Here is a 24,661-nt window from a genome sequence, read left to right as displayed (position 1 = left end):
CATGACCAGCAGTGATTCCATTCAGGCGAAAATGATGTTGGAAAGGGTCAAAGGTGCAGTAACAAAGGGAAGGGAGGCGGGAGGAGGGGGAGGGGGAGGAGGAGGGCAACCAGCACTCAGGAGTTAGACGCGACACTCTAGATGGAGTAAGGGGGATCTACACAAGGCTCTCAAAAGCGATGGTAGCAGACTTTACGCAAGCGTCGTGTACCCGCCAGCTACACGCTTGTTGTTATGGAGGGTACCTCTCCAAACATCACCGTTGGCAAAGGCCAGCGAGCCCTCTCCATTCATTGTTCCGGCCACCCAGTCTCCCTCATAGACGTAGTGACCCACCTTCGAGAGGTAGGTGCCGTGGCCGTCGAAGAGACCATCCACAAAGCTGCCGCGGTATACATCTCCGTTTGCAAAGACCAGCAACCCTTTCCCATGCGGCCAGCCCTTCTTGAAGTGACCCGTGTAGGAGTGTCCATCCTCGGCGAAGCGGTAGTGCCCAAAGCCGTGGAGCTGAAAGTTGGACACATGCCCAACATACGTGTCCTCGTTCCGGAAGCGGATGCGGCACTCACCAGTGCCAGCCTTCGAAGCGGAGGCAGAGGAGGCTGCGTGGGCCGGAGTGTGCCTGAGCACCTCCCCGGATGTACGGCTGGGCGATCCGCCACTTCTTCCTGCGCTCGCAGGAGCGCCAAGCCACTCGATGTAGTCGCCCTGCCCCAGCTGCAAGACATAGGGTGCACGCACTCGACCCTCCTCTAGCGCACCAACAAATAACGCTTTATTGTCCAGCTCTACAACAGCGTTACCAGTCACCCTGGTCGTTCCACTCGCAGCGCCCGACGTGTACGAGGCAATAGAGGGATCTGCGCCGCCTTCACGTGAAAAGGCCTCACCAGGGCCACTGTCAAGGGCGTGTGTACCGCTGGCTGACTGCCCAGACACGAAAGTCACCGCGCCTTTGCTGCGCCGTGTCTGTACAACAGCAGGGCCGACCAGTTGGTCGTCGCGCCAGCCTCCCTGTACCGCAGTTGTAGGCGGAGACAGCACACCGGCGCCGTCTCGCCTGTCTTGGCACCACGTGCCGCGAAAGAAGTGCTTGTGCGCTGGGTCTTTATACTGTGTGCCAGCGCCATCGCGCTTGGCCGTCAAGACAAGCGGTGCGGTGGGCTCTGATAAAGACTTGTGTGCCAAAGAAGACTCATTACCCCTCGCAGGAGTGCCGTCGTTGAGGGCGCCCTGGCGAGTAAAGCCGCTGCTAGGGCGGTAGGTGATTACCCTACCTTCGCACAAGTGCGGCACTGCGTAAGTGAGGTGAGTTTGCCGGCGCAGGGCCGCCGACGCGCTCGCCGAGGCCGGTCTGACCCTCAGAGTTGTACGCGCCGCTCTGACTGAAAGACCACCTCCAACGTTCTTCTCCGCTGCACGATGATCGTGGACTGCCGCTCCCGGGGATGCAGCGGAAGGACCTCCAACTGTGGGTTCCACCTGACCAACTTGGTGGGCGCGGTAGTGAGGTGGTGTGAGCCGAGCGCCCGCGTCACAGTCCACCTCTCTAGATGTGCCCCCTGTGGAGGTGTGGAGGTTCTCTGGGCGGGGAACCGCGGGGGCGAGTCGCGCGGCAATATGAGAGGCGTCCGCGAATGAGTCCGTCACCGTCGACTGCGCTGCGTCCTGCAGCTGCCGCTGTTTTTCAATGTATTCCTTTACGTCCTGCACACACGACTCAGGGGCAGCAGACGCGGCCAGGGCGGCGCGCCGCTGGGCCTGTTCGTGTGCGGCCTGCTCCATCTCTTGCAAGCGCGCGCGCTCGGCGGCGGTGCGCGCCTGTGCAAGACGCACGCGGTTCTCCGCCTCTGCCTGCTCCACTGAGAGCGCCCGGCGCCGGCACTCTAGTGTCGCTATCTCCTGCTGCATGGCCGCAATTTTTTCTCGATGGAGACGCGCTGTGACTTTGGAGAGCTCCCTTTCCCGCACCGTGGGAGATCCTACTACCGCGGGTGACGTTACAGCAGGGGTCTCGAGTGACTGAGCAGGTTCTGATACCGGCGTGTGCAACACAGCCTCAGCGGCAAAAGAAGGAGAGGCCGCTTCGGGGGCCGGAGTGTGCACATGCAGATCGCCCTGCAACGTGCCCAGCGTCTGTGGCAGCACGGTGCTCTTCCCTGTGTGTTCCGCTCTCGCCACAGTCGAGGAGCCGCACTCAAAGTCGAGTGGGGCTGTCGGCGACATCGCGTGTGGAGAAAAATCTTCGACAACCTGCGGGACAATCTCCGCCTTTGCAGCCGTGAAAACCGTTGAGTTCTCTGCCGTGGAGGTTTTCTCCTGTTGCATCCCGAGTTGCGATACCGCACCACGCTGACGAGCCCGCCACGCAGCGAGCCGATTTTGCAGAGTTGGCCGGCGAGACTCCCCCTCCGCCATCGTGCCCAATGAAGCAGTGTTACACGGTGCCTCTGCTTCAGATGCCCTCTCCACTGCTCCGTGAACTCGCTCCCTTGTGGCCGTCGGCAGCGCTGCGGGGGAGTCTAAGGATGGCTTTGCCGCTAGTGAAGCCCTTGTGGGAGGGGGAGTATGGCGGGGGTCACCATTTTCTGCTGAGAATGGTTGGTGCGGGGCGGCTGACCTCATTAAAAGCGATGAGCTGGACGAGCCCGCTACGTCGGCGCCAGGCCTTTCGCAAATGACCTTCCCCTTCTTCTCTTCGTCGTGCCCACCCGTGTTGCTGAGTTCACCGCGTCTCCTCTCCGGCGTCTCGACGACACCGACATCATCAACGCTACTAGAGTAGATGGGTCGCATGGTCTCGCCCTCACCCAGCGCCTCCGTACGGCCATCTCGGTGCACAATCGGGAGCACCCAAACAGATTTGCGCGTTGACAGATTATAAAAGAAAACAGTGTTGCTGTGCTCCTTCGATACGCTGTAGCGCCACAAGTGTTCCCTATGCTCGGCTGGCAGCAGCGATGGTGAATCAGCATCACATCTATTGATGAAGTCCGGTACGTAGTACTCCCTCTGCTTGTGACGGAGGCATACGTACGTGGTGGGGCCGACCAAGATCTTATCTGGAGCCCCGGGCATCAGTGCTGACTGCGTGCGGTGCCGAGAGAAACGATTACGTCGCCCAGATGCGTATCTGCAGTCGTGTCTCTATGGCTGAATGCTTTTCAACGGCATTTGAACTTCAATACGAGTGCTGTTTCTCCTTGCAGTGAAGTGGACTGAGGCCTGCGCTGTGTCTCCTCCACCCCACTCGCCGAGCCTCCGGCCCTCTTCCTTTCTTCTCCTGTGCTCTCGCCCCTCTCCCTGCCCTACCGCCGTTCTCGACGGCAGCGTCAGTAGACGTACACCAATGCAAGGGAGCAGAGAGAGAACAAGAAACGAGAAAGGAAGCAGTCACACCAGCACAAGTCCGCTCTCCACACACACACAAAAAAAAAAAGGAGTGAAGCGACGGGGCGCAGCAAGGGAAGCTGTTGCTGTCTCTCAGGTGCTAAAAACGCATCTCCAACCCACACACACACACACACAAACGCCAATACACATCGCAATATGTACTGGCGATGTCTACAAAATGGGGTACCGTGCGATTCTACTTGGAAATATTTTCCTCTTTCCTGCTCGGTGAGATTGAGTGTGTGGGTGCGTGCGTGTGTGTGTGCTTGTGTGTGCGTGTGTGTGTATGTGTGGTGGTGGGTGGGGGTTCAGAGGCAATTGCATGGATACAAGCAGTGCAGGATGACGTGAGATGGACAGGAGAAAAGAGGGCAGGGGAACGGGTGAGAAAGGGAGGAGGAATAGAGAGGAAAGAAATATTCAAAAAAAAAAGAGCCCCCCTCCTCTCTCACACACCCGCGCGCGCCCTGATAGTGCAGCACACAGGCGCACAGGGAAAACAGAGAGGCGGGGGGGGGGGAGGACGCGAGAAAGAAAAAGAACCGAACAACAGTCTTTGCGAAGGAAACAAGGGGAAGGTTGTCCGGCCACAACTCTCTTTCTTCTCCCCTTTTAGACGACAAACTCATGGGCTTTACCGGGAAGAGGTGCAAACGTGATGGCGCGAAGAAGCACACACACACACACACACACACACACACACACACACCGTTCCCCCCTTTGCAACCGTGCTTGCACCCTCTTTAATCGTAGCTTTCTAATAGACCTCCACGCACACACACCCGCAACGCATTCTCGCGTCCATCTAGCGGTGCACACGGATGCACTGCTCCGTCACACCCTCTGCACACGGGTACGCTGTAGACGCCAGGCTTTGATTTTGTGTGGATGCACGTTTTGCACTGTCTGTTATCGAGTAGAAACTGTGAACCGCTGAAACACCACCGGAGACACGAGAGGGGGGGAAGGGGGGAGCAAAGGAGAGAAAGACCGAGAGCGAGTGCGGACTCCCCTCCCCCCCCCCACGAGAGACACACACCAGTACACCTAAACACACACGCTGAAGATGAAGAGAGATCCGCTGAGAGGGACACCATCATCAGAGCGGCGGGAAGCGTGCTTTCCTTCCTACGCACCCCTCGCCCAACTAACACAAGAAAAAAAAGACCGAGGATGCACACACAGAGCGATATGACGCGCGCCAGAGAGAGAGAGAGAGGGGGGGGAGAAAAGGGAGGCTCGTCGTCATAATAAGTGGGTGTAGTGCACCGCATCAACTCACGTATACTGAGACCATCACGCAAAACCTCTGCGCCTGGGCTACATAGGACCATGTCGTTTCGACGACCACCGCGCCACCTGCGTGCCGAGCAGCTTACGGTACGTGCTCGGAAAGTCGGGGACACCTGACTTGATGTCCAGCTTGAGGAACATTCCAGAGAACTTTCGGATAAACCGCTCGCGCTCCTGAGCACGCGCCGCCTCTGGCTGCTCCATCTTGAACTTGGCCAACCGCTCGTAGTAGAGGGCCTGCTCCGACAGCTGCTTCTTCTCGTTCTCCTGCAGGGGTCGGGTGTATGAGAGACCGAGATCTCGCGCGACTTCGGAGCGGGATCGGCCCGTCTCGACACAGCCGTTGAGGCCGCGCGGGTCAAGCACGTCAGCAAGCTGCGTGCTGATGGCCAAGCCTGCGTTCCAGTCGTACCGCCAGTACGAGCCCTGTCGGTACGTCACCAGGTTTGGCGGCTGCAACACGTCCTGAACGTCGTGATCGCGAATGATCTCCCAGTACCGCTTGAAGTCCACCTTGCGCAGTCGGCGTAGGGTATGATTGAGCTTCCGCTCCGTGTTGGCCAGGATCGTCTTCACGATGTTGTTGTGTGGGTTCGTCAGGAGGTGGTTCCGCAGTACGCGCACCTTGAGCGCCATTTTCACCGCCAACACGGCTGGGCTGGTTGTGTCAAAATCGTGCTCTGCGTAGCGCTCCATGTACATGGCCTCCTGAGCGAACTGCTTCTCCTGGATCGTCATCATGCTTGTAGCGAACGCCTTTTTGATGTTGTCATTGTACCCCTGCAGCATCTCCGCTGGTACACTGAAGCGCTGCTCATAGGCGTGGCGACGCGTTGGATATTTCTTGTACCAGAACGGGAACCCCTTTGGCTGCCCATCCAGTTGCTTTAGCGCCACCGCGAGGAGCGGGTGTTGCTGCTCGAATTTCATGGTTCTTGTTTCGGGGATGTTAACACCGTAGAGCATCTGTTCCTGCTTCTTTTTCTGGATGGGGCTGAGATCAGCGAAGATGGCACCGTGGATATTCTTCAGTGCACGGCGCGACGGCATGTACGGCGTCGGTGGCTCTGGATTCTTGCGCCACGGGTACCATAGCCAGATAGCCGGGTGCTCCATCTCTTGGATCGCATCCTTTAATCCGCTGTGCGAGCGGCGGTGCACCCGGCCGCGACCCTTGACGACGTCTCCATCGACCGTTTCGATTTTCACTTTCTCCGCTTTGTTCAGATTGGTCACCTTCGTGAAGTTCGACATGCGCTGCGGTGTTTTGTTCTTGCGGCTGAACACCCGCATCAGAACTGACGAGTGAGAGAACATTGGCGGCGAGGCTAACGGATCGCCATGTCACAGCAAACGGGTACAAGAAGACAGCCAACAGCCGCCGAGGAAACAAGAGCCACTCGACCTAAGAAGGTGGTGGGCGGGTGTGGGTGTGGGTGGGTGGAAAGGGGGGGGGGGAGTCCCGATCCGAAGGGAAAAAAAAACGAAGAAAGTGACGTGCGGATTGCCCGACAGTACCGCTACAGTCCTTGGAATCCTGCACCCAGCCACGTTCTCACCGGTGTGTGTATGCGCCAGGAGTGGCCCCTTGAATACCACACACACTTGGCACGTGATTCCGTTCTTGTTTGTTTGGTTCCACAAAGCGAATACACGTTCCACACCATGGCGGCAATGGTGTGTGTATATGAGTGTGTGTGTGTGTGTGTGTAGGAGACAGATTCGGAAAAAAATTAGGCAGGGTTGGAGAGTGAAGAGTGACGAGAGGGAGGGAGGGGGGGGGGGGCGTATTCAACTCCCCCTGTTCCATACTAACTGGTGAAGACTTTTGCCAGCGCACCCACCGGCAATCAAATGCGAAAACAGACCACCACCACCACCACCACCACCCCACAGACACCTCCCCTCACCGAGGTGTTATGGCAGAATACACACTTTTGAACTGGTGTCCCTGAAGACGAATAGGGTAAAGATGAACGTCGCGATCACCGGCATCCCCACACACCTCCTCCTCTTCCTCTGCGTAAGCGGATATGACTCGGCCGTTTTATGTTCACGCCATCATCTTTTTTTTTCTGCGTGTACGTGTGCGCGTAAACGTGTATACATATAGATATATTGTGGTTTTATTCGGGGGAGGGAAGGGGATGGGGGGGAGGCGGGCCTCCATGTGACCTCGGTGGGTTCAGCAAGCGCGCGCGCGCGCACACGAGCCTGTACACGCAGACGTGGACATTGAGGAAGCGAAACAAGAGGAGGGGAAAAAACACCCGTCCTCCTTCCTTTGCTTCCTCCTCCCTCCTCCCCGTCCCCCCCCCCAAAAAAAAAAAAGAAAGAGCAACCATAATAGAAGCGCAAAGCAAAAATCATGGATAACACATGCTGTAGGCCCTATCATGACAATGTTGGCGTTTGGGGGAAAGGAGAGAGGGGAGGAGGGGGGGGGAGAAGAGACAAGACGTGTAGGAGTGAGTGAGTGAGTCGTGTGCGCTTCCCGGGCACGGGTTCACGCGTGCACAGAAAGAGGAGGCAGATACACTGCCACGAAGGAAGGCACTCCTCCCTTCCCCCCTTTCGACAAAGTCGAGTGCAGCTCTCAAGGGTGCGCCTTCATGCGCTGTGCACGCAACTCCGTTGAGCTGATGTCGATGCGGAAGTCGGTGGGCGGGATGCCCATGAAGAGGTGCTCTAGACCTCCGGGGATGCGCAGCGTGGAGAAATCTTGCCAGCCCGCAGCATCGCTCATCTTGCGCCCACCCACCACAAAATAACACCCCCTACCAGCGATGTCGCGTGTCAGCGCTGTCACCATTGCGGCCTCCGCCTCCGCCGGGTCCTTGCTGGCGCTGTAGTGCTGCGGGTTCAGCACGCGCGTGGCGGTGTCAATACCGATGAGGAAGCCGTGTCCAGGGAATAGCTGCGCCTTGGTCACGAAAAGACTCGCCATTGTCACAGCAACCCGCTCACCGCGGCGCAGGAACTGTTGCACACGCCGCACCAGGTCATCCACTTCGGTGGCGCCCTTATCCACCACCTTCACGGCTATTTCATATGTCAGCTCCACTGACACCGGCAGCGCCGTCTGTCCCATGACCTCCTGTTGTCGCTGCAGCAACAGACGTATTGCAGCCTGCACCAGCTCCGTGTGTCCGTAGTGGAGCGGGTTAAAGGACCCAGGGTAGAGAAGGCGTATTACATTGCCTGACCCCGAATAGGGAAGACCTCGATCGTGACCGCAGCGCTGGCGGTGGTCCATCACCGGCTCCGTGGCGATGCAGACATCCTCTGAGTAAGGGGGAATACCCCTGCAGCGTAACTCTCCGTGGCGGTTCCACAAAGCGCACACATCTTGCGCAATGCCGCCAGTGTCGGCCACGGACGCACTTGCGCGTAAGACGCTCTGCACGGCGAAGCGAACCTCGTCAGATGGATCCACACACACGGGTACCGGTGGAGACTCGGACGGCATCGAGCACAGTCGCATCGAGTCCGCAGTCACAGAGAGCCCAGGCAACAGGCTCGATGTGTTTGCGCTTGTGCTCCGAGAAATGCTTTGCCCCCCCACCCTGGGCAATAGCGCTTGAAACAAAGAGCGTGGGTAGATGCGCCGGCCAGCTGCATCGGTGCCCTTGCTCAGCGCCTCCGCGTCGGCGGGGATGCACGACTCCACAGTCCTCAAAATGGCGTGGAGCACCATCAGCTCCACTTGCTCATCCTGTTCCGCTCTGCTCAAGCAGTCTGGTAAAACCAGGTGATAGTCACGTACTTGGCCCTCCATGGAAAAACTGCTGCTGCTGTTGCCGCTTGGTTGATGAACACCTCCTGGCACACCGACCAAACCACCCCAGACACACACGTACGCCTCGTCCTTGCCGTGTCGTGGCCGATGAGTCTTTATGGCAGATGTAGCGCCAATGCCAAAAAGAAAATTGAGCGACTCCTTGGGTTGCGCAGGGGTGGGCTGTTGCCACGGCTGTGGAAGGTCATGCACCTCTGCAGAGACAATCGTGCGAGACATGTGAAAGGCATGCTGGGCCAGCTGGCGAGCGGTATCAGCACTGACAATTTTACGCGGCAGGCCATCCAGCGCTGCCTGCGCTGAGCCTCGATGGTAAAGGGTATCCGCCTCGAGCAGAGTGCGGCTGCACTCGGGCACACGAGTGAGGCAGCGAATCACGCCAGCGCCTGCGCCGCAGATGCACAGCGACAAGCGAATTGGCGATGCGTGAATCGCCTCCACGAGCAGCTCAATCGGCATGATAGCGATGATCCACTACAAGAGAATATGACAGTCGCATACACACGGCTCCTCACCAGTGCAGGTGGGTGGATGGCACTCTACCGCGAAAGACAGAAGCCGGATGAGGGAGGAAACCCCAATTGAGAAAGAGGTCTGGGGCGCGTGCGTGGGGGGAGGGGGAGAAGAGAGGGGGGGGGGAAGGGGAGGGGGAGGGAAATGAGCACTACCTTGCATGGAGATACGAAGACAACATACACACGATCCATTCAAATACAGCGTGAGAAGAGGTGGTCGGATGTGGTGGGCGGCACCACTGAGCGACCTCTCCCTTCTTCAATGAGTGCATCAGTGCAAACACGGATCCGAATAGACGAATGGGGACAGGTGATCCCTGTCGCGAAGAGAACAAATGTGAAAAGGAAGCGCGCGTACAGCAAGGCGACTCACAGACGCCATTCAAGCAATGGACGCGTGGAGAGAGAGAGAGAAGTGCATAGCAAGAGAGAGGGGGAGGGGGGGGGGGGGGCAGAAAGAGCTGCAGACGCACTGCGTGACCATCATGACCAGTAACGTAGTTCTTTTCACTCACTGCTTCCGTTTATGACTCTTACTTACGTCAAAATGACCCCATTCGGGGCTCCCGCCGATTGAACACGCTGCAGTGATGTTTGGAAGGAGGGGGGAAAGTTTAGGAGGCGCGGTGACATGAAAACAACAACAACAGCAGCAGCGAAAAAGAAAAATCCGGCGCCTTTCCCCGCTCAGTCGCCCCACGACCCACGTCAGCGAGTGGAGTGCTCCGTCGGCTTTGCACGGCTGACGTACACCACCTTTGCGTCCATTCCATTCATACGACATTGTGGGCATTGAGATGATGTGAACACGGACGAAGGGCGGGGCATCGGTAGCCGCATCATGCAGGTGGCGCACACACACCGCGGCGCTGCAGCCCCGACACCATTTTCTTTTGTGCCAGCGGGACTGGCTGTCGATTGTGTGGGTGTGGGAAGTGTGCTCATAACCGCTCAAGGAAGGTCTGTCTGTCTGTGTGCGTGTGTGTGTTGAGGGGAAGGAGGGGAAAAAGAGGGAGAATGACGGAGCGGGGAAGATGGTGGAGCCAAGTGACGTCCCACAACCACGAACCGAGATGGGATACAAAAGCGCGCACTCTACAATAGAAATGCGAAGTAGTCACGATCACCAGAGAGCCTAGGATGTGACCTGCCGAGTCGACTGGACATGCGGCTAGGCAAGCCGTACTTCTCCCTTTGCGTTTTTCATCACCCTTTGAAAAAAAAGGATTTCGCTTGGAGCGTTGACGCCCGTTGGTGTGAAGAATAAAAGCGTCACGTACACGAGGGTCAAAAACGGCGGGAGGGGGGGGGCTGGCATATGCCCCATGCCGGGGCAACACACATGACAAGGTCAAATCGGAGCGAGAACACACACTGACACACACGTTGAAAGACGCTGCCAGTTCAGAACTACATCGCCTCCAAGGGGGGCGAACCTGTTGCGCATGACTTTGAGAGTCGCAGATCTGAACAGACAGACAAATACCCCACACCACACACCACACCACACCACACCACACCATCTCCCTCACGCCCCCGTGGCACCTTCATCTCAGACGGTGTCGTACAGGGTGGGTTCTGTCCGGATCTTGTAGAAGACAGTCGAAGCACCGGTGATGTGGGAGCAAATGGGGCACAGGAGTCGCGAATCGGGGTTAAAATAGAGTTGTGCGGTGCAGCTCCCGCAAACGTACAGGGTACCCACCTTCTCGACACGACTGAGATCGTCAAGGGTGTCATTGGTAGTGAAGATGCTGTGCTTTGACTCCTGTGTAGCTGTGGTGGCACCATGCGGACCCCCCTCTTGCTTCACCTCCGTTTTGATGGGGAGTAACGACATGATTCACCTCTCTTTCTTGCGTAGGTAGACCGTGCACCACGTTTTGGTCGGGGATATCCCTAGAACGGAAGAGGCGAGCGCCTATTCGACAGATGGACCGGGGCCTGCTGTTCAGCTTCGATCAGGGTTGGAGAGGAGAAACGCGATATGGTTAGGGAGGGGGGGGATAGACGTAATTATTGTTATGTGAAGCACGCCAATAATGTGGGCCGCAAGATGCCGACGTGCGCAGGTGTGTGTGTGTGTGTGAGAGTGAGAGAGTGAGAGAAACGCGAAAGGAAGAGAAAGGAGAGGCAAAGCACGAGTTCTCCGAGTCGCCTACACAGGTGCACATAGACACGTTGAGGCATACACTCATCAAGAGGTCAACAGACTGCCAAGTCCGCACCTTGGCAGGTTTCAGCAAGTACGCTTGGTACAGAAGTTGTGGTCACCCCCCCCAAAAAAAAGACCCACCAAGAGGCGCCCGGAGGGGGGGGGAGGGGAGGGAAGAGGGGACGAATTCTCGTGTACACAAACACGCATGTCAGGAGAACAAGAGTGGAGCACAGTCGATTAGCGAGTAACTCTTTTAGTGTCATGTAAGCTGCTGGGGCTTACCTGCTTGAGAGAAACGAAGTACAGGGCGCCGCCGGGGGCGGGGGGGGGGGAGGAGAGGGGAAGAGAGAAAAGACCGACGAAAGCCCCGATACACAGACACAAACACACCACCACCACCACCACCACCACCACCGGAGTGGAAGCAATGCTTGCAGGCCCCCTCTTCCCCCCTCCCCCCCCCTCCTATCGCAGCAACGACTGCACACCAGACTCCAGCGCTGGCCACAGCGGTACCTTCTTCGCCAGCATTGTGTGATACAGCTGGGCTGCAAAGCTGTGAAGACGCTCGTGCAAGAGGCCTTTGAGCAGCAGGTTCAGTGTTTGTTCGTTGCCGCGCACACGGCGCCGCTGCATATCCGAGAGTATCATCGTCGCACGGCCCCATTGTTGAGACTTTTCACAGGCGAGCAGCAGGAGCGAGTAGGTGTCTGCGTTCGGCTTAACTGAAGATCCCTGCATGGCTTTGTAGAGGGAGAAGCAGGAGAGTGGCTGCTCGGAGAGCAGGAGTGTCTCCAGAGAGGCGTTCAGCAGTGCCGTAGATACCGCTACGCGCTGCAGCCGCGACAGCAACGCCACCGCCTCCTCCACGTACCCGCTCTCATTCAATCCCTTGAGCAGCGCAGTCAGCATTGGCGCGTCAACAGGCATCTCCAAGGCATGCACAGCGTCCGTATAACGAGCCATCGCAAACTGCATCGCGTTGTTCACATGACACACAGTGAAGTACGCCGTGTACGTTGTACGCGTCGGCAACAGAACAAACTTGTCCGCGTCCAGCAGCAAACGATTTGCCAAATGAAAAGCGGTGCTGCTCGGCGCGGTAATGACGCTCAGGGTTGTCATGAGGTGCTCCAGTGAAAGCGGTGTTGGGCTCACAAAGCAGCGCTTCTGATGATTGTACAGGCGACGCATGTCATCTAGCAGTGGAACATCCTGGGGCATCAGTGGCACGGCGGCGGTGCCCGCCACGCCCGAGCCTTCCGGCAACCGGGCTGCGCCGTGCGTGCCATCTGCGTGTTGCGTCGTTGGCCCCTCTAGACGCCGGAGAAAGCTCGCGTGCGAGTACAGCAGCATCACCGACTCACAAGTTCGTGGCTGCAGGGCCAAGTTCTGCGCGTAGAAGCCGTCAAGCAGAAAGTGCGCAACCTCGTCGGCCTTCGCCAGATGCGGCATCGGTGAGTCGAGCAGTTCGCAGAGCTGGCGCTCCTTCCGAAGGTTCAGCTGCGCGTGCTCGTCAAGCATGAACGGTTTGTCTACAAGGTCGCGCTGCCGGCTTAGCTCACCTACGCTTTGCCGCTCCGCGAACCTTTCTTGATGAGAGGGTACATAAGTCTCCCCAAACGGGGCCGCAAGCCGGGTCATGGTGACCTCCTGCCCTGTTACCTCATCCACACGCGTCTCCGATGCAAGCATGGTGACGCCACCGGGTCGGTCGTGCAAGTAGGCCGAGCTCGCCCGATACTCCTCCTCGGCCTCTGCAATGAAGCTGATCGCATCGGGGGAGACACCATGGTCAAGCTGTCCCCTCTCACTGTCTTTGAGTGCGAACTGGAAGTGATTGGGCTCATCTGCATGACCCTCCTGCGTTCTACCATCGTTCAGAATTTGTGCGTTGACGTAGCGGCTGGAAAGCCGCGGGCTCTGCGGCTTCGTCAGCCTCTCCACTGGTGGAATCACGACGTAGGCGCGCTGATGTGTCACTGTCGGCGGCGGTGCTGCGCAAACGGGTGCGCGGGAGGAGGAGGAGGAGGAGATGAGCCCCCTAGTCAGACGACGGCGCGCCACCACAAAAAAAGGTGCGATTTTTGATGTTATCGCGGAAGCGCAACGACTTGACGGCCATCGTTGCATCTCAGAGGATGCGCCGGTTTCTGAGCACCGAGTATGTTGACGTTTATTTGTGCCGCTGAGTGTCAGCTTGCAGACGGCTTCGAGGCACTTCACCGCCCCCCCTCCCTCCCCTTCCTCCCTCCCCTCTCCTCCGAAGATCCACCACGTGCTAGTCTCGCGTGATGAGAGAATCCTCTGTGGACGCAGTTCTTTGCTTTTTTTGTGTGTGTGCGTGTGTGCATGCTGATGTAGGGCTTGATTCAAGCAGTCGGGAGAACAGTAAAAAGTAGAGGGTGGAGGAGCTGGAGGGAGGGAGAGAGAGGGAGAGAGGGGGGGAGAGGGCCCCGCAGTGCGCGCAGGAGAGCTGCAGCCTCCAACGAAAAAAAAAAGGCGTGTGTTGCACCACACCAGGGGATGGTGTGATGTGGACAGCTGGACGCGACCGGGGGGGGGGGGGGGGGGGGGCCTTGTCGAACAACTGTCATGCACGCAACCCAACACGAAACGGTACGACTTCAATGTGTCGTCATTCCAAGGATAATACCCTGCATCCCATTTTGTGTGGCACCGACATTGCAGAGGTGATGATGATGACCCATTAAGAGAGAATGGCGGTGGAAGTGGGGAACTGACTGCCCTCGGGCTACCCACTTGGAGTGGGTCGAAGACTGTACGCACGTGTCCATCCAGGGGCCCATCACCGCGCCTGTCCAGGGCAACAACAACAAGAAGGTATCGAGAGTGGCAAGGGGGGGGAGGGGAGGCAAAGATAACAGGGAGGAGCCATCAAAGGCAACAACACCACCAGCAAAGGCAACGGGAGATCTAAAAGAAAGCGTGCACTGAGCATACTTCACGCACACACACACACAGATGTATATATAATGCCGCCATCAAGGAATGTAATGCAAGCAGGCCCAGAGAGTGGACGTTCCTCCTGGGAGGAGGAGGGGGGAGCGGGGGGGAGGCCTCCTCGACTGACTGATCGGCTCTAGAGCTGTTCTGATGTTGCCAACACCTCAGCCACTTCACGATACGCCTGCTGCACACTCTCCGCCTTCACGCCGACGTCTTCGTAAGAAGACATGAAGGCGCCAGATGACACCTTCAGTGCAGCCGACCGAAGGAGGGGAAACAGCACGCGCCTATTCAGCTCTACTGCCTGGTTGAGTACCAGCACTCCATCGAGCTCTTCGAAGACCTTCGTCACCGGTGCACGAGACAGCTCCAAGTAGTGCTGGTACAAGGCTGATGGGATTTTCGTGGGGCACTCCAGATACACGCGCCGGTCAAGCTCTTCGATTTCCCTGCCTCCCCCTCCAGCGTCCTCGCCCTCATCATCGTCGGAGCTGCCAAGCCGTCGGTTGCCGCCGCGCATCCGCGCACACCGTTGTGATGGTAAGGCGGAAGCCGAGGGTAGCGCAACTCGTTGGCGCCGCTGTGGCCCGAGGCTGGATGCGGCAGCGGCTGCAGCACCAGCGCTAAGGCCGCCGCAAAAACCCTTTTCACGACGGTGATTGAGTGACCGGCGGCTTTGATCGGAGTTGCGATGTTGCGAGCCCCTGATATCCTCAAACCCTCGCGGGTTCCCCAAGCTGCTCTCGTCGCTACTAGGCCGTACACTGTTGCTGCTGCCGCCGCCGGATAGTCGAAGAGCTGTACGACTCAATAACTCGTCAATAGGGACTGTTGGCACGTACCCGGGCATGAAGGTCCTGCCGCCGTTGACCACAAAGAACATTGCCCGGTGAATGCACTGTGACATGGTGGCGTAGCTACGCTGCGGCGTGGGCAGTAGCGTCAGCACTTTATTACCGCCTGTTGTTCGCCGGTAAGAGGGAGGGATACACTGAATCACAAGGCGCGTGATACAGCCGGGCTTCCGGCCGTAGCACAGCACTGGCAGCAACAGTGCGACAAGAATCTCATTGGCCTCCTTGAAGGTGACGCACCGGGCCAGCAGAGACGCGCCGGCGCACACGCTGCTCCCCTTCGGCTCTCCAGGTGCCATTGCATCGTCGTTGCGTAGAAGCAAGACCGCATCTGCATGCCGCTGCAACATCTGCAGCGTTAGGGCGGCGTTCAGCCCCTGGGTCGCCACCTCGCCGAGCGCCTGGGGAGCAACAGTGATGTTCACCAAATGGCGCGCCCTTCGCGGTGCCCCATACACGCCACCGTCGAAGCCGTCGTTGCGCCTCATCCGGGCCTCGTACGCCTCGTCTACTTGCTCTCCAGGCGGAGGCTCCGTGAAGTAGAGCCGCAACCGCGCTGTCAGCTTCGACGTCAGACCGCTCCCCGTACCGCCGACGAGGCTATGAAGGACAAGAATAGCCTCAAAGCAGCCGCTTTCATCTTCAACGTCGCTGGTGCGGCGTGTCTCGTGGTGAATAGCCTGCAAAGCCTTGCTCAGCACACCGTCATCCTTTTCACGCTGATCTCGTCCGAGATTTTTAAAGGCCCGCTGCACGGCCGCGTTACGCTCTGTGCGCTTGCTCTGCTCCGTCCTCACACCGTAGTAGCCGAGGCCCCAGTTGTTACCACGACCGGATTGGCCATAAATCACATTCTCAGCTCGAATGATGTCGGGGTGTCGCTTCTGCACCCCAAGGGCGACCTTCGGCTCCGTGTCAACAAGGATGCAGCGGGCCTTGCCGTCACGCGCGAAGAAGGGCGAGGGGCTCGCAGCGGACCTAGACGGTGTCGCTGTTGGGCAAGATGCGTTAGAGGAAGTGCACAAAGCTAGCTGTGTGAAAAGCTCGTCACCGAGCTGATTGCCGCATTGCCCAACGAGTACCACCACAATCGCCATTTACAGATGCTTGTGTTTGTGAACCGTCTTCCGCTTTCTGTCTGTGTGTGTGTGTGTTTGGTGGTGGTGGTTGGCTCATACCCGAACGATAACACCCTCGCCCGCCAACCACCACAACAACAAAGGGAGGAGGGCACGGGAAGAAACTAAGAGAGAACACACAAATTAGTGGTGAAGCGAGATTGTTTTGAACAGGGGTGTGCCTCTAGCCAATTGCATGGGTGGCTGTTGTGCGACCTTGTTCCCATCGCATACACGTGTGCGCATCCCCACTGACACCATCGACGACGCCGAGCGTCGTCTCGGTCAGTCGGACCAGCGCCAAGACGACGCCGAAGGTACCTTGTCGGAGAGCCCCCTCCTCCCTCCTCCCCCCATCCCCCGCCCGCGAAGTGGAGACGGCGAGCAACGGAGGAGCAAATATGGACGCTGGGCTGCACAACCGATACGTGAGCGCGTGTGGAAATGGAGAGAAGTGATACGAGGAAAAAAAAGGGGGGAGGGAGGGAGGGCCTGTAGAGAGGCGACGTTCGCCTCGCCCAAAGCGAAGACCGCCATGGTGGCCAGTGTAGCAGCAATCCAGGCGGTGAGTTTAGCCTGGCCCGCCTGCAAGCAAATGCAGCAAAGGGGTGAGTGTCTCCAAGTGAAGTGTGTGGGCGCCTGTGTAGGTGGACCTGTTGCCGAGTAATACAGACTGATGCTTCTTTTTTTTTTCTATGAGCGTTGTTGCTGGTTTTGTGTCCGGCCTGAATTACGCAAACCTCTAGGACTATACATGTATCCTGATGTGTGCAAGGAGTTCATCCTTCCCCAACAGGTGGAGAGAGGGAGAGGGGGAGGGGGAGGGGGGGGGGGAGAAGAGAGGAGGAGGAAAGGAATCTCCCCTCATTTTTGCGGTTGAGAGCTAGAGTTCGGGTGTGGCGTTCCCCGCGTGGCCCTGCCACACACACACACACACACACACACCCTTCCCCCTCTCTGGCCACCAGAGCAGTGCCGAGAACATGTCTGAGTAACGGAGTGTGCACAGACGACACAACGAGCCCGCCACCCACCCACCCACACCCACCCACCCACCCACGGTGCAGGCGCGCTAGTACTGACGCCTCATGGTGCTAAAGAAAGCCCGCGAAGTCAACAGCCCCATCTTTACCAGCACCATGCGCACCTTCCACAGGATCCACTGAAAAATATAGGCGATAACGAAGTATTGAACCCACCCCCACTTCAGCGCTTCGGCGAAGGATGGCACGTACTGCACCTCCGCCGGCGGGATTCGCAGCTGCACGTACCATGTGAAGGTGTTCAAATCGTCTAGATCGTCCCATAGCCCACGCACGACACCCCCGTCGTTGCGGAGCACATCGAGTCCACCATCAGTCTCCACGTAGGGACGCAGCACAACGGTTTGATTTCGAGCAGCATAGTGCCCGGCGAACTGCGGCAAATTGAGCAAGTCTGCGGGCTGGCGCGCGAGCTCTTGCAGGGGGCTTGACGTGTATCTCTGCGTGTAAGCAACAGAGGGAGAGTTGATGAGACTGTGTGTCGTGTGGAAGAGCATGTCAGCCTTCGTGAGCGCACAGACCGGTGCCCCGCTCCAGCTGTAGGTATTCGAAATGGTCGTGGATGGGTCCCCGTGTACTGGAGTATCTGTTTGGGGCGTCCCTGTGGCGTTGCCGAATCCTTTTTGCAAGGGGCTTCGTCGGTATCGCAGCAGCGGTGCAGCGGTCATGTTCACCTTGATCAAGTAATGCCTGATGTAGTACACAAACTCAGGCAGAAAGCTGACTTCGAGGACAGCATCACGCTGCGAAGTCGGTGCGTCGGCACCCCCACCAGTGCCGGTGGTGCTCTGTACGTAGAGAGAAGTTGCATCCAGCACATCACCGAGAGGAAAGCTCATCAAGAAGTGCACCATGTCGATCTTTCCGTCGAAATTCGCGTCCTCCTCGAAGGTGGCGAAGTACGGCAGAATACTCAGCGAGGTCGCCTGGAGCTCGCCGTGGAAGAGGTCGGAGCATGTCCAAAGATACTCCTTGCCAAGAACGGTGCTGACACGCACCGCACATCTCCCCGTGAAGGACACCTCTGGCATATGGTAAAAGTAGTTCACCGTCAACCAAAAGTTATGCATGGAAAGACCAATAAAAAACGGAGTGATGAGGATGGCCAGCAAACAAAATGCATAAAAAATCCACGACGCCAGCCCGCGCGGGGCATAGCGCACCCCGTAGTGCTCGTGATAAAGGGAAAGATTGATCATCTGGCGAGTCTCGATGTGTGTGTGTGTGTGTTCAGGAAGGAGGGGGGAGGGGGGGAAGAGAGGAGAGGAGAGGAGAAGGATAGATAAGCGAAAAAGCTCCGTGAGCTCGCTTCCACTCGACGCGGTCGCTTGAGATTCCGGCAAAAAGCCGCCAGGTGCGAGAAAAAAAAAAACAGCCCTGGATTTTTTGTTGCCCATGCGTGAGCCGTTACCAGATGTGGCGCGACAACACCGTCGCACCGCTGCGGCACACACACACACACACACACCTGCCTGCACCTCGAAGGTCACTCCCCAGAGCTAATGTCAATCACCCCGGTGGCAAGGGTCTCCGACCCTTGGAGTGGTTCACGATCCCTGTTGACAGGCGGCGAAGACTGGGTGGTATGTTGTGCTCAAGTCGCGTAGACACGTTCGGCTACCACAGAAATGGTGCAAGCACGCGCACTACGGCAAGTCCCTCCCGGCGTAAGGCTCTTCAGGACCAGACCGTCAACATCGGCAACGCACGCCCCCTCTTCCGCCCCGAGCAGCACATCCGTCCACGGAGGACAGAAGCAAAGATCGAATTGCAATCACGGAGCACCACGCATTGGGGAGGGGGAGAGCAAGATGCCTGTCCAATCGCCGATCTTGGCGATCACACCGATACATGTGTGAGGGTTGGCCCATTCAAGTCATCGATCACCCTCATTAAAACACGTGTCAGCATGAGACTTCCCTCTCTCTCCTCTCCGTTTTTTTTTTGTTTGTGTGTGTGTGTGCTGCTGTCTACCCTCTCCGGCTAGGTGGAGATTACATTTTACTTTGAAGCGGTGGGAACCGTGTAATTGAAAAAAATAAAAATAAAAAGCCGGTGATGAGGGGAGAGAAAAACTGTGAGGTGCCCCCCGTGTGATCATGCCAAGAAACAAGACGACAATCAACGACGCGCACATGGAGCCATGATAAAGCATGAAAAAAGACAAGCGAACCATATAGGCAAACCTCGGACAGACAAAAAAAAAGGAGGAGGAAGGTGTTCGGAGGGAGGGAGGGAGGGGGGGGGGGGAAGGGAGGGATGTCGTTCCCCACCACAGAGGATACCAAACACGGCCACCACCCGTGATGCACACACGCACCAGGAATACACCCCCACTCCCCCTCCAAAAGAAAAAAAAAACGTATAATATAATATAATAGACACCGTCCGTCTCCACGAAAAAAAAAATACTCCACGCGACCGCCAACACCGTGGGCACCATCATCAACGTGATTCACACCGACACTGCCACGCTTGTCACGAAATGCCGCGCCACCTCGATCTCTGTGCGTCGCCTGCTCTCATTCCACTGAAGCAGATCACCCATCACGCTCGCTAGCGTTGGTAGCGCTTGCAGGGCTTCGACAGGACTGGTGTACGCGACGTGTGTGCGGCGGGCCAACACATCGACTAAGCGCTCAGCGTAACTTTCTTTTATCAGGGATTCTAGACGCGCTCGGGCGTCCATCGGCTCCGAGACTGTAGGGGTGCGGAGAGAGATCGGTGTGTTCAGTCGGAGATAACGCGTGCGGCAGGGTTTGATTTTATTGCACGTCTCCTGCGGGAAAAGCGGAGGCTCGTGTCCCACAAGAGCGTCAACCGCCTCCTCTGCTATCCGGCGCGCCAGCACCGGTGCACCGCCGTACACGTGGAGCAGCGGGACGTCGCGGCGAACAACATCTGCAACACCATGGGCGGCATTTCTGGACTGTCCTCCCAGGGATACCGCTGTCTCAGTGGCGACTCGGCCGGTTTGCTCGTTAAGCGGCACTGAAGAATAGTGCAAGGCGTAGCCCCGATGTAGCAGCTCCCCAGCCCACGGCACTTCCTTTGGTCGCTTGATGTGTGGTACGATATGCGACACGCACGAAAGTAAGCGCGACGCATCCACAGACACGCCGCTGCTGCTCAGCATCGAAAGCGTACGCTGTCGCTGCGCCGCATAACCATCCACGGGGTGTAGCGCGGTATGGATGTCCGCCGATGCGGTTACCGGGAACTGCGGCAAGGAAGATATGCTCGGCCCCAGCATCACACACTGGTCCCACCACGGCAGCACCATTACCGAGGCAAAGCTCAAGCGGGGGGAGCTGAAGAGTAGCGCCGCCGACCGAGTCGTCTGTGAAAGCGGTGGGACAAGCACCGCTGTCTCCCGTTGTGCCTTCTGTCCTTCCATGGGAGCTGCGAAAGGCGGCGGTGGCGCAGCGTGCACGGCGTTGGCGGGCGCGATCAGGTACGAGTACACCTGATATCCGGCGAACGCAGCTGGCACTTCATCACGGGGGTTTCCGTCGTACATGGCTTTCACGGTGTCTGTCCAACAGCCCGTGCAGTTGACTACGGTGCGTGCGAAGACACGTGTTGTGGCTGCGGCGTCCTGGTTCGATAGGGCTCTTCGCGGCGATGTACCCGAGCCGTCAGCGGATGAGGAAGAAGAGGCGCCGCACTGTCTTCGTCTCCAGAGCGAGAAGGGAAATCGTGCCGGATCCAGCGGCACTGGCGGAAAGACGGCAGCCGCTTTCGCAGCCAATGCATCCCGAACAGAAACTAGCATGACGCCAGCGCATGACGAAGTACACGCGCAACCGTTCGGCGAGCTCATGTCTGTAGTCGTCGACGCAGAGGCTTCTTGGATAGCGCACACAGGGGCGTACGATAAAACGATCACACCGAGCTCCTCTGCAGTACGTGCGAGTGACACGGCGGCTGTGTTTCCGCGCAGCGCGAAGTCGTTCGCGACGATGCCACCTCGCAGCTGCAGAGAAGAGGAGGAGGAGGACGGCGCCGAGGCGGGGGCAAGTCCCGGAAGACGTGCCTCGACAACGAATCGAGGCAGCAGCGCATTCGGACGCAGCGGTCCGCAAAACACACTCATGATTGTACTCACAATCGCTGCACAGACGTACTCGACCATCTCCAAAGAGTGCAGGGCAGGCAACAGCGTCGTTGTGGCCAGCGGCGAGTCGTCCGCGAATAAAGAGAAGGATTTCGATGGTGGTTCAACCACGTGCGCCAGGGTAGCTGGGTCACCCTCAACCGCGCCTGACCTGACCGCTGTTTCCCGAGAAACGCCTCGTCCCCACCAGCCCCTCCAGCGCCACCGCAGTGTGGCGGGGGCCACTACGCACCACGGTGCAACGTTGAGCCACGTTGTCTCCTCTGAGAGGACGACTCCGGCCATCCTCAGCCAGCCCACGTCGCGCTGCCGGATGGCCCGCTGCACATAAGGGAACGCACCCGGACAGAGGTGAGGCATGCAAGAAGTTGAACTCCCCCCACCCAAGTCTGCCGCGTCGATCAATGCCACGCGAAGGCCGCGCTGTGCCGCATCGACGGCAGTGTACAGACCAGTGAGGCCCCCACCCACAACGAGGAGGTCGAAGGGGTCCGCCGCCGTACTTTGCTGCAGAGCCGCCCAGCGCGAAGAGCGAGGTGCGGGGCTGTCGCTGTGATGAGCAGCGCTATTGGCTGAACAGTACGTCGACACCGGCAACGCGGTGGAGGCACACAGATTCCATCGCCGATACGTAAAGCCGCAAGTAGCAGCAACGGCAGCAGCTCGCAACAGGCGCACATGCAACCTGCGGCGGTGTCGGCTCATGTCTCTAAACGGGCAGGAAAGGGGAGGGGAAGGGAAGGGAAGGGAGGGAAGAGATCACTAGCGGTGATCTGCAAGTCTATCAAGTCGAAAGGAGGAGAGCCGCCTGGGTAGGTGGTGCTGCGGCTACTGGCCAGGAAGGTCACGCCGGACGAACAGCACGCCCTCGCCTCTGTGCGAATCCTCAAAACGTGTATGATATCAAGTAAAGAAACGATCCGGTTGACTTCCGTCGCGGCGCGAACCTTTTAAATGTTTTGGATGCGTATGTGCGCGTGTGTAGATCATGTCAGTGGAAGTCTCCCTCCTCCCGCTTGAAGCACTCGAAAAGTCCCTCTGCAGACGAAAAACCACGCCAGTTGTTCGTCTGCGGCTCTCTCGGCTGCTCTAGAGGGGGGGGGGCAGGGGAGGGAAGGAAGGGCGATGTGGAAACCAAAGAACATGAATACACATATGCGTACGCCTAGAGGAGCGATAGTGAGAAGGAGGGGAAGGGGAAGGGGGAACGGGAGGTGGGGTCCTTCGGAGACGACCACAACCACGACAAGGATGATGGACGAGGAAGAGTGTGAAGGATCAGAAAAGAATTATGGATAGTGGGGTGGGAGGAGGTGCGACGCTGCTCCCCAGCTGCTCGGAAATACATGTGCATATGTATGGCAAAAAAAAACCTCAGATATGCTGGGTGCATATCAGCATGACGTGTAGCACTCCATCGGCAACATCTCGGGGATGGATCCCGAGAAAGGGGTGAGGCGAGAAGAGGCAGGGGCAGCGCATCGCATTACGGGGATGACCTGAGGGTCCCCGCTTCACACTCAAGACCACCCCCAACAACTTCCTTAGGGGGAAAAAGGGGGTGGGGGGAGGGAACAGGCGCAGGCGTGTAGGCGAGCATATCCGCAACCCTTGGTGACCTAGACCATGTTAGCGCAGCACACGCCCTCCCCCACACTGTCTTCGCTGCTTTCGTCATGATATATAGATAAGGGAGAGGGGGGCGAAAGGGAGCATGAAAACACGTGCGTTCCCTCCCCCCCCCCAAAAAAAAATCACCTTCCACGTTTCGAGAGCTTAACCGACTGATATATTGGACGCAGAACATATTACACCCAAGGCTTTAAATAGACGACCCCATTGTCGGGAGGGGAGGGAGGGGAGGGAGGGCAAAAGAGGGAGCACCGAGCACACCGCATGGAGAGAGTGGCAAAGACAAAGCTGAGCCCTATGAAATTACAAAAGTGTGTGCACTCGTCACCCGCAGACTTTGCGACGTGTCGTAGAGAAGAGAGAGGAAGAGGCTACCCATGTACAGGTGCTCCCTCCCCTCAACGACACACACACACACACACACAAGCACAAGCACAAGCACAAGCACAGGCTGATAAATCAGCATCCAGCCTCCCCTGCTGAAGAAACTCTTCAAGGGCACACTGTCTTCCCCCCCCTCCTCCCCCAGTCCACAGGCCCTCAACCCTGTAAGCCCCTTATCGCTTCTTGTAAAGGGACGGCACGAGCACATCACTTGGCTCATGACGCAGCTGGGTGTTGGCAGCTGTCTGGCCGTCCCTCTTGATGAAGTCGAAGGCAACAAAGTAGTCCCCGGCTACATCGCTATAGTCCAGGTCGAAGCCGATGTCCTCGACCAATTCGGTGAACTTGCGTGGGAACGGAACACGGGACCGAACCTCGATGATCTTGAGCAACCGCTTAGGCTTCAGAATACGGAAGGCCTCGAATAGGCTTTTGATGTAATCCGTCGCCATTAAACTAAGCGAGAAAATGCAGACGTCTACCGAGTTGTTCGTCAGGGGCACCTTCGTGGTATCCGCCACTGTCACAAACGAGTTCAGAGCGAAGAAGTCGAAGGAGTGCACCGTGTAGCCTTTCGGCTTCAACGCCGCAGCGACTTGGGCATCGCCGCACCCCATGTCCGCCACCACCCAGGAGGGTGGGATGTGTCCCGGCATGCTCTTCCCTTTGTTCGCGAGAAACCGTCCCCGGCGATCCCCTAGCAGAGACTCCACCATCAGCGTGCACGGGTTCAGGGGCCACTGCACGAGTTGTTGGTGATAGCCAGTGTGATAGTCACGAAAAGTCGACTCATCGCGCAGCAGACGGCTCGCTAGCGTCGTCGGGGCGTTGTACACTTGTTCATTCAAGAGGCGAAACGCACTGGCATTCAGACGCTCTCGGAAGTGGTCCAGGAGGTCCTCGTCGCCCTTCTGCCGCAAAACGCGACGGCGCTGAGCGGCGCTGCTGGCCCCAGCTGCCTTGGCTGAGTTCGGCCGCTCCGGGTCGAGGATATTGTGGTACTTGGGGACACGATGCTCCTTTCGGTACGTCTTCTCCTCGACTTTGCTAGAAAACGGTACATTTTTGCGGTTATTTGCAGAGTCCCGACTCGCCATGAAGTCGCCGTGTTTCACGACGGGGCCCTTCAACGTGCTGACATCCTTCCGTTTGACAGCCGCCCCCCCTGCGGCCCCGTGTCCAGCGCTGGAGGACCCCTTGCCGAGTAGGTGCTCCTGGGACGCCTTCTTCGCCTCTTTTTTACTCCGTTTTTTATCGTACTTCTTTTGAAAGTGACGGCCGCCTAACATTGTGTTTGAGAGCGCAGCTGTGTGTCACACCCCTTGTGAAAAATAAACGAGAGAGGGAAGCAGATAGAGAGAGAGAGAGAGGTAGCGGTTATGTAT

At 57.9% G+C, this 24,661-nt stretch overlaps 10 protein-coding genes across 10 annotated transcripts; all 10 read right to left on the bottom strand.

Annotated features, from left to right (window-relative positions):
- Positions 1–192: 192 nt before the first annotated feature.
- JKF63_05925 (uncharacterized protein) lies at positions 193–3,078 on the bottom strand (the record flags this gene model as incomplete). The annotated part of the gene is made up of 1 exon (XM_067901878.1): positions 193–3,078. The coding sequence occupies one exon, from the start codon at positions 3,076–3,078 to the stop codon at positions 193–195; it is 2,886 nt and encodes a 961-aa protein (XP_067757584.1).
- A 1,635-nt stretch (positions 3,079–4,713) lies between these two features.
- On the bottom strand, positions 4,714–6,003 carry JKF63_05924 (uncharacterized protein; the record flags this gene model as incomplete). The annotated part of the gene is made up of 1 exon (XM_067901877.1): positions 4,714–6,003. One exon carries the CDS (start codon positions 6,001–6,003, stop codon positions 4,714–4,716), a length of 1,290 nt encoding a protein of 429 aa, XP_067757583.1.
- Positions 6,004–7,282: 1,279 nt separating this feature from the next.
- On the bottom strand, positions 7,283–8,944 carry JKF63_05923 (uncharacterized protein; the record flags this gene model as incomplete). Its single annotated transcript, XM_067901876.1, has 1 exon — positions 7,283–8,944. The coding sequence occupies one exon, from the start codon at positions 8,942–8,944 to the stop codon at positions 7,283–7,285; it is 1,662 nt and encodes a 553-aa protein (XP_067757582.1).
- A 764-nt stretch (positions 8,945–9,708) lies between these two features.
- On the bottom strand, positions 9,709–9,945 carry JKF63_05922 (uncharacterized protein; the record flags this gene model as incomplete). Its single annotated transcript, XM_067901875.1, has 1 exon — positions 9,709–9,945. The coding sequence occupies one exon, from the start codon at positions 9,943–9,945 to the stop codon at positions 9,709–9,711; it is 237 nt and encodes a 78-aa protein (XP_067757581.1).
- Positions 9,946–10,552: 607 nt separating this feature from the next.
- JKF63_05921 (uncharacterized protein) lies at positions 10,553–10,840 on the bottom strand (the record flags this gene model as incomplete). The annotated part of the gene is made up of 1 exon (XM_067901874.1): positions 10,553–10,840. The coding sequence occupies one exon, from the start codon at positions 10,838–10,840 to the stop codon at positions 10,553–10,555; it is 288 nt and encodes a 95-aa protein (XP_067757580.1).
- A 783-nt stretch (positions 10,841–11,623) lies between these two features.
- Positions 11,624–13,291, bottom strand: JKF63_05920 (uncharacterized protein; the record flags this gene model as incomplete). Its single annotated transcript, XM_067901873.1, has 1 exon — positions 11,624–13,291. One exon carries the CDS (start codon positions 13,289–13,291, stop codon positions 11,624–11,626), a length of 1,668 nt encoding a protein of 555 aa, XP_067757579.1.
- Positions 13,292–14,261: 970 nt separating this feature from the next.
- JKF63_05919 (uncharacterized protein) lies at positions 14,262–16,079 on the bottom strand (the record flags this gene model as incomplete). The annotated part of the gene is made up of 1 exon (XM_067901872.1): positions 14,262–16,079. One exon carries the CDS (start codon positions 16,077–16,079, stop codon positions 14,262–14,264), a length of 1,818 nt encoding a protein of 605 aa, XP_067757578.1.
- Positions 16,080–17,172: 1,093 nt separating this feature from the next.
- Positions 17,173–18,342, bottom strand: JKF63_05918 (uncharacterized protein; the record flags this gene model as incomplete). Its single annotated transcript, XM_067901871.1, has 1 exon — positions 17,173–18,342. The coding sequence occupies one exon, from the start codon at positions 18,340–18,342 to the stop codon at positions 17,173–17,175; it is 1,170 nt and encodes a 389-aa protein (XP_067757577.1).
- A 1,256-nt stretch (positions 18,343–19,598) lies between these two features.
- JKF63_05917 (uncharacterized protein) lies at positions 19,599–21,965 on the bottom strand (the record flags this gene model as incomplete). Its single annotated transcript, XM_067901870.1, has 1 exon — positions 19,599–21,965. One exon carries the CDS (start codon positions 21,963–21,965, stop codon positions 19,599–19,601), a length of 2,367 nt encoding a protein of 788 aa, XP_067757576.1.
- Positions 21,966–23,449: 1,484 nt separating this feature from the next.
- On the bottom strand, positions 23,450–24,565 carry JKF63_05916 (uncharacterized protein; the record flags this gene model as incomplete). Its single annotated transcript, XM_067901869.1, has 1 exon — positions 23,450–24,565. One exon carries the CDS (start codon positions 24,563–24,565, stop codon positions 23,450–23,452), a length of 1,116 nt encoding a protein of 371 aa, XP_067757575.1.
- Between the last annotated feature and the right edge of the window lie 96 nt (positions 24,566–24,661).

This window comes from Porcisia hertigi, chromosome 20, assembly GCF_017918235.1.
Source record: "Porcisia hertigi strain C119 chromosome 20, whole genome shotgun sequence".
Taxonomy (NCBI): Eukaryota; Euglenozoa; class Kinetoplastea; order Trypanosomatida; family Trypanosomatidae; genus Porcisia; species Porcisia hertigi.
Note: the sequence above shows the minus strand (reverse complement) of the source record. Positions and strands in the feature narration are given on the sequence as shown.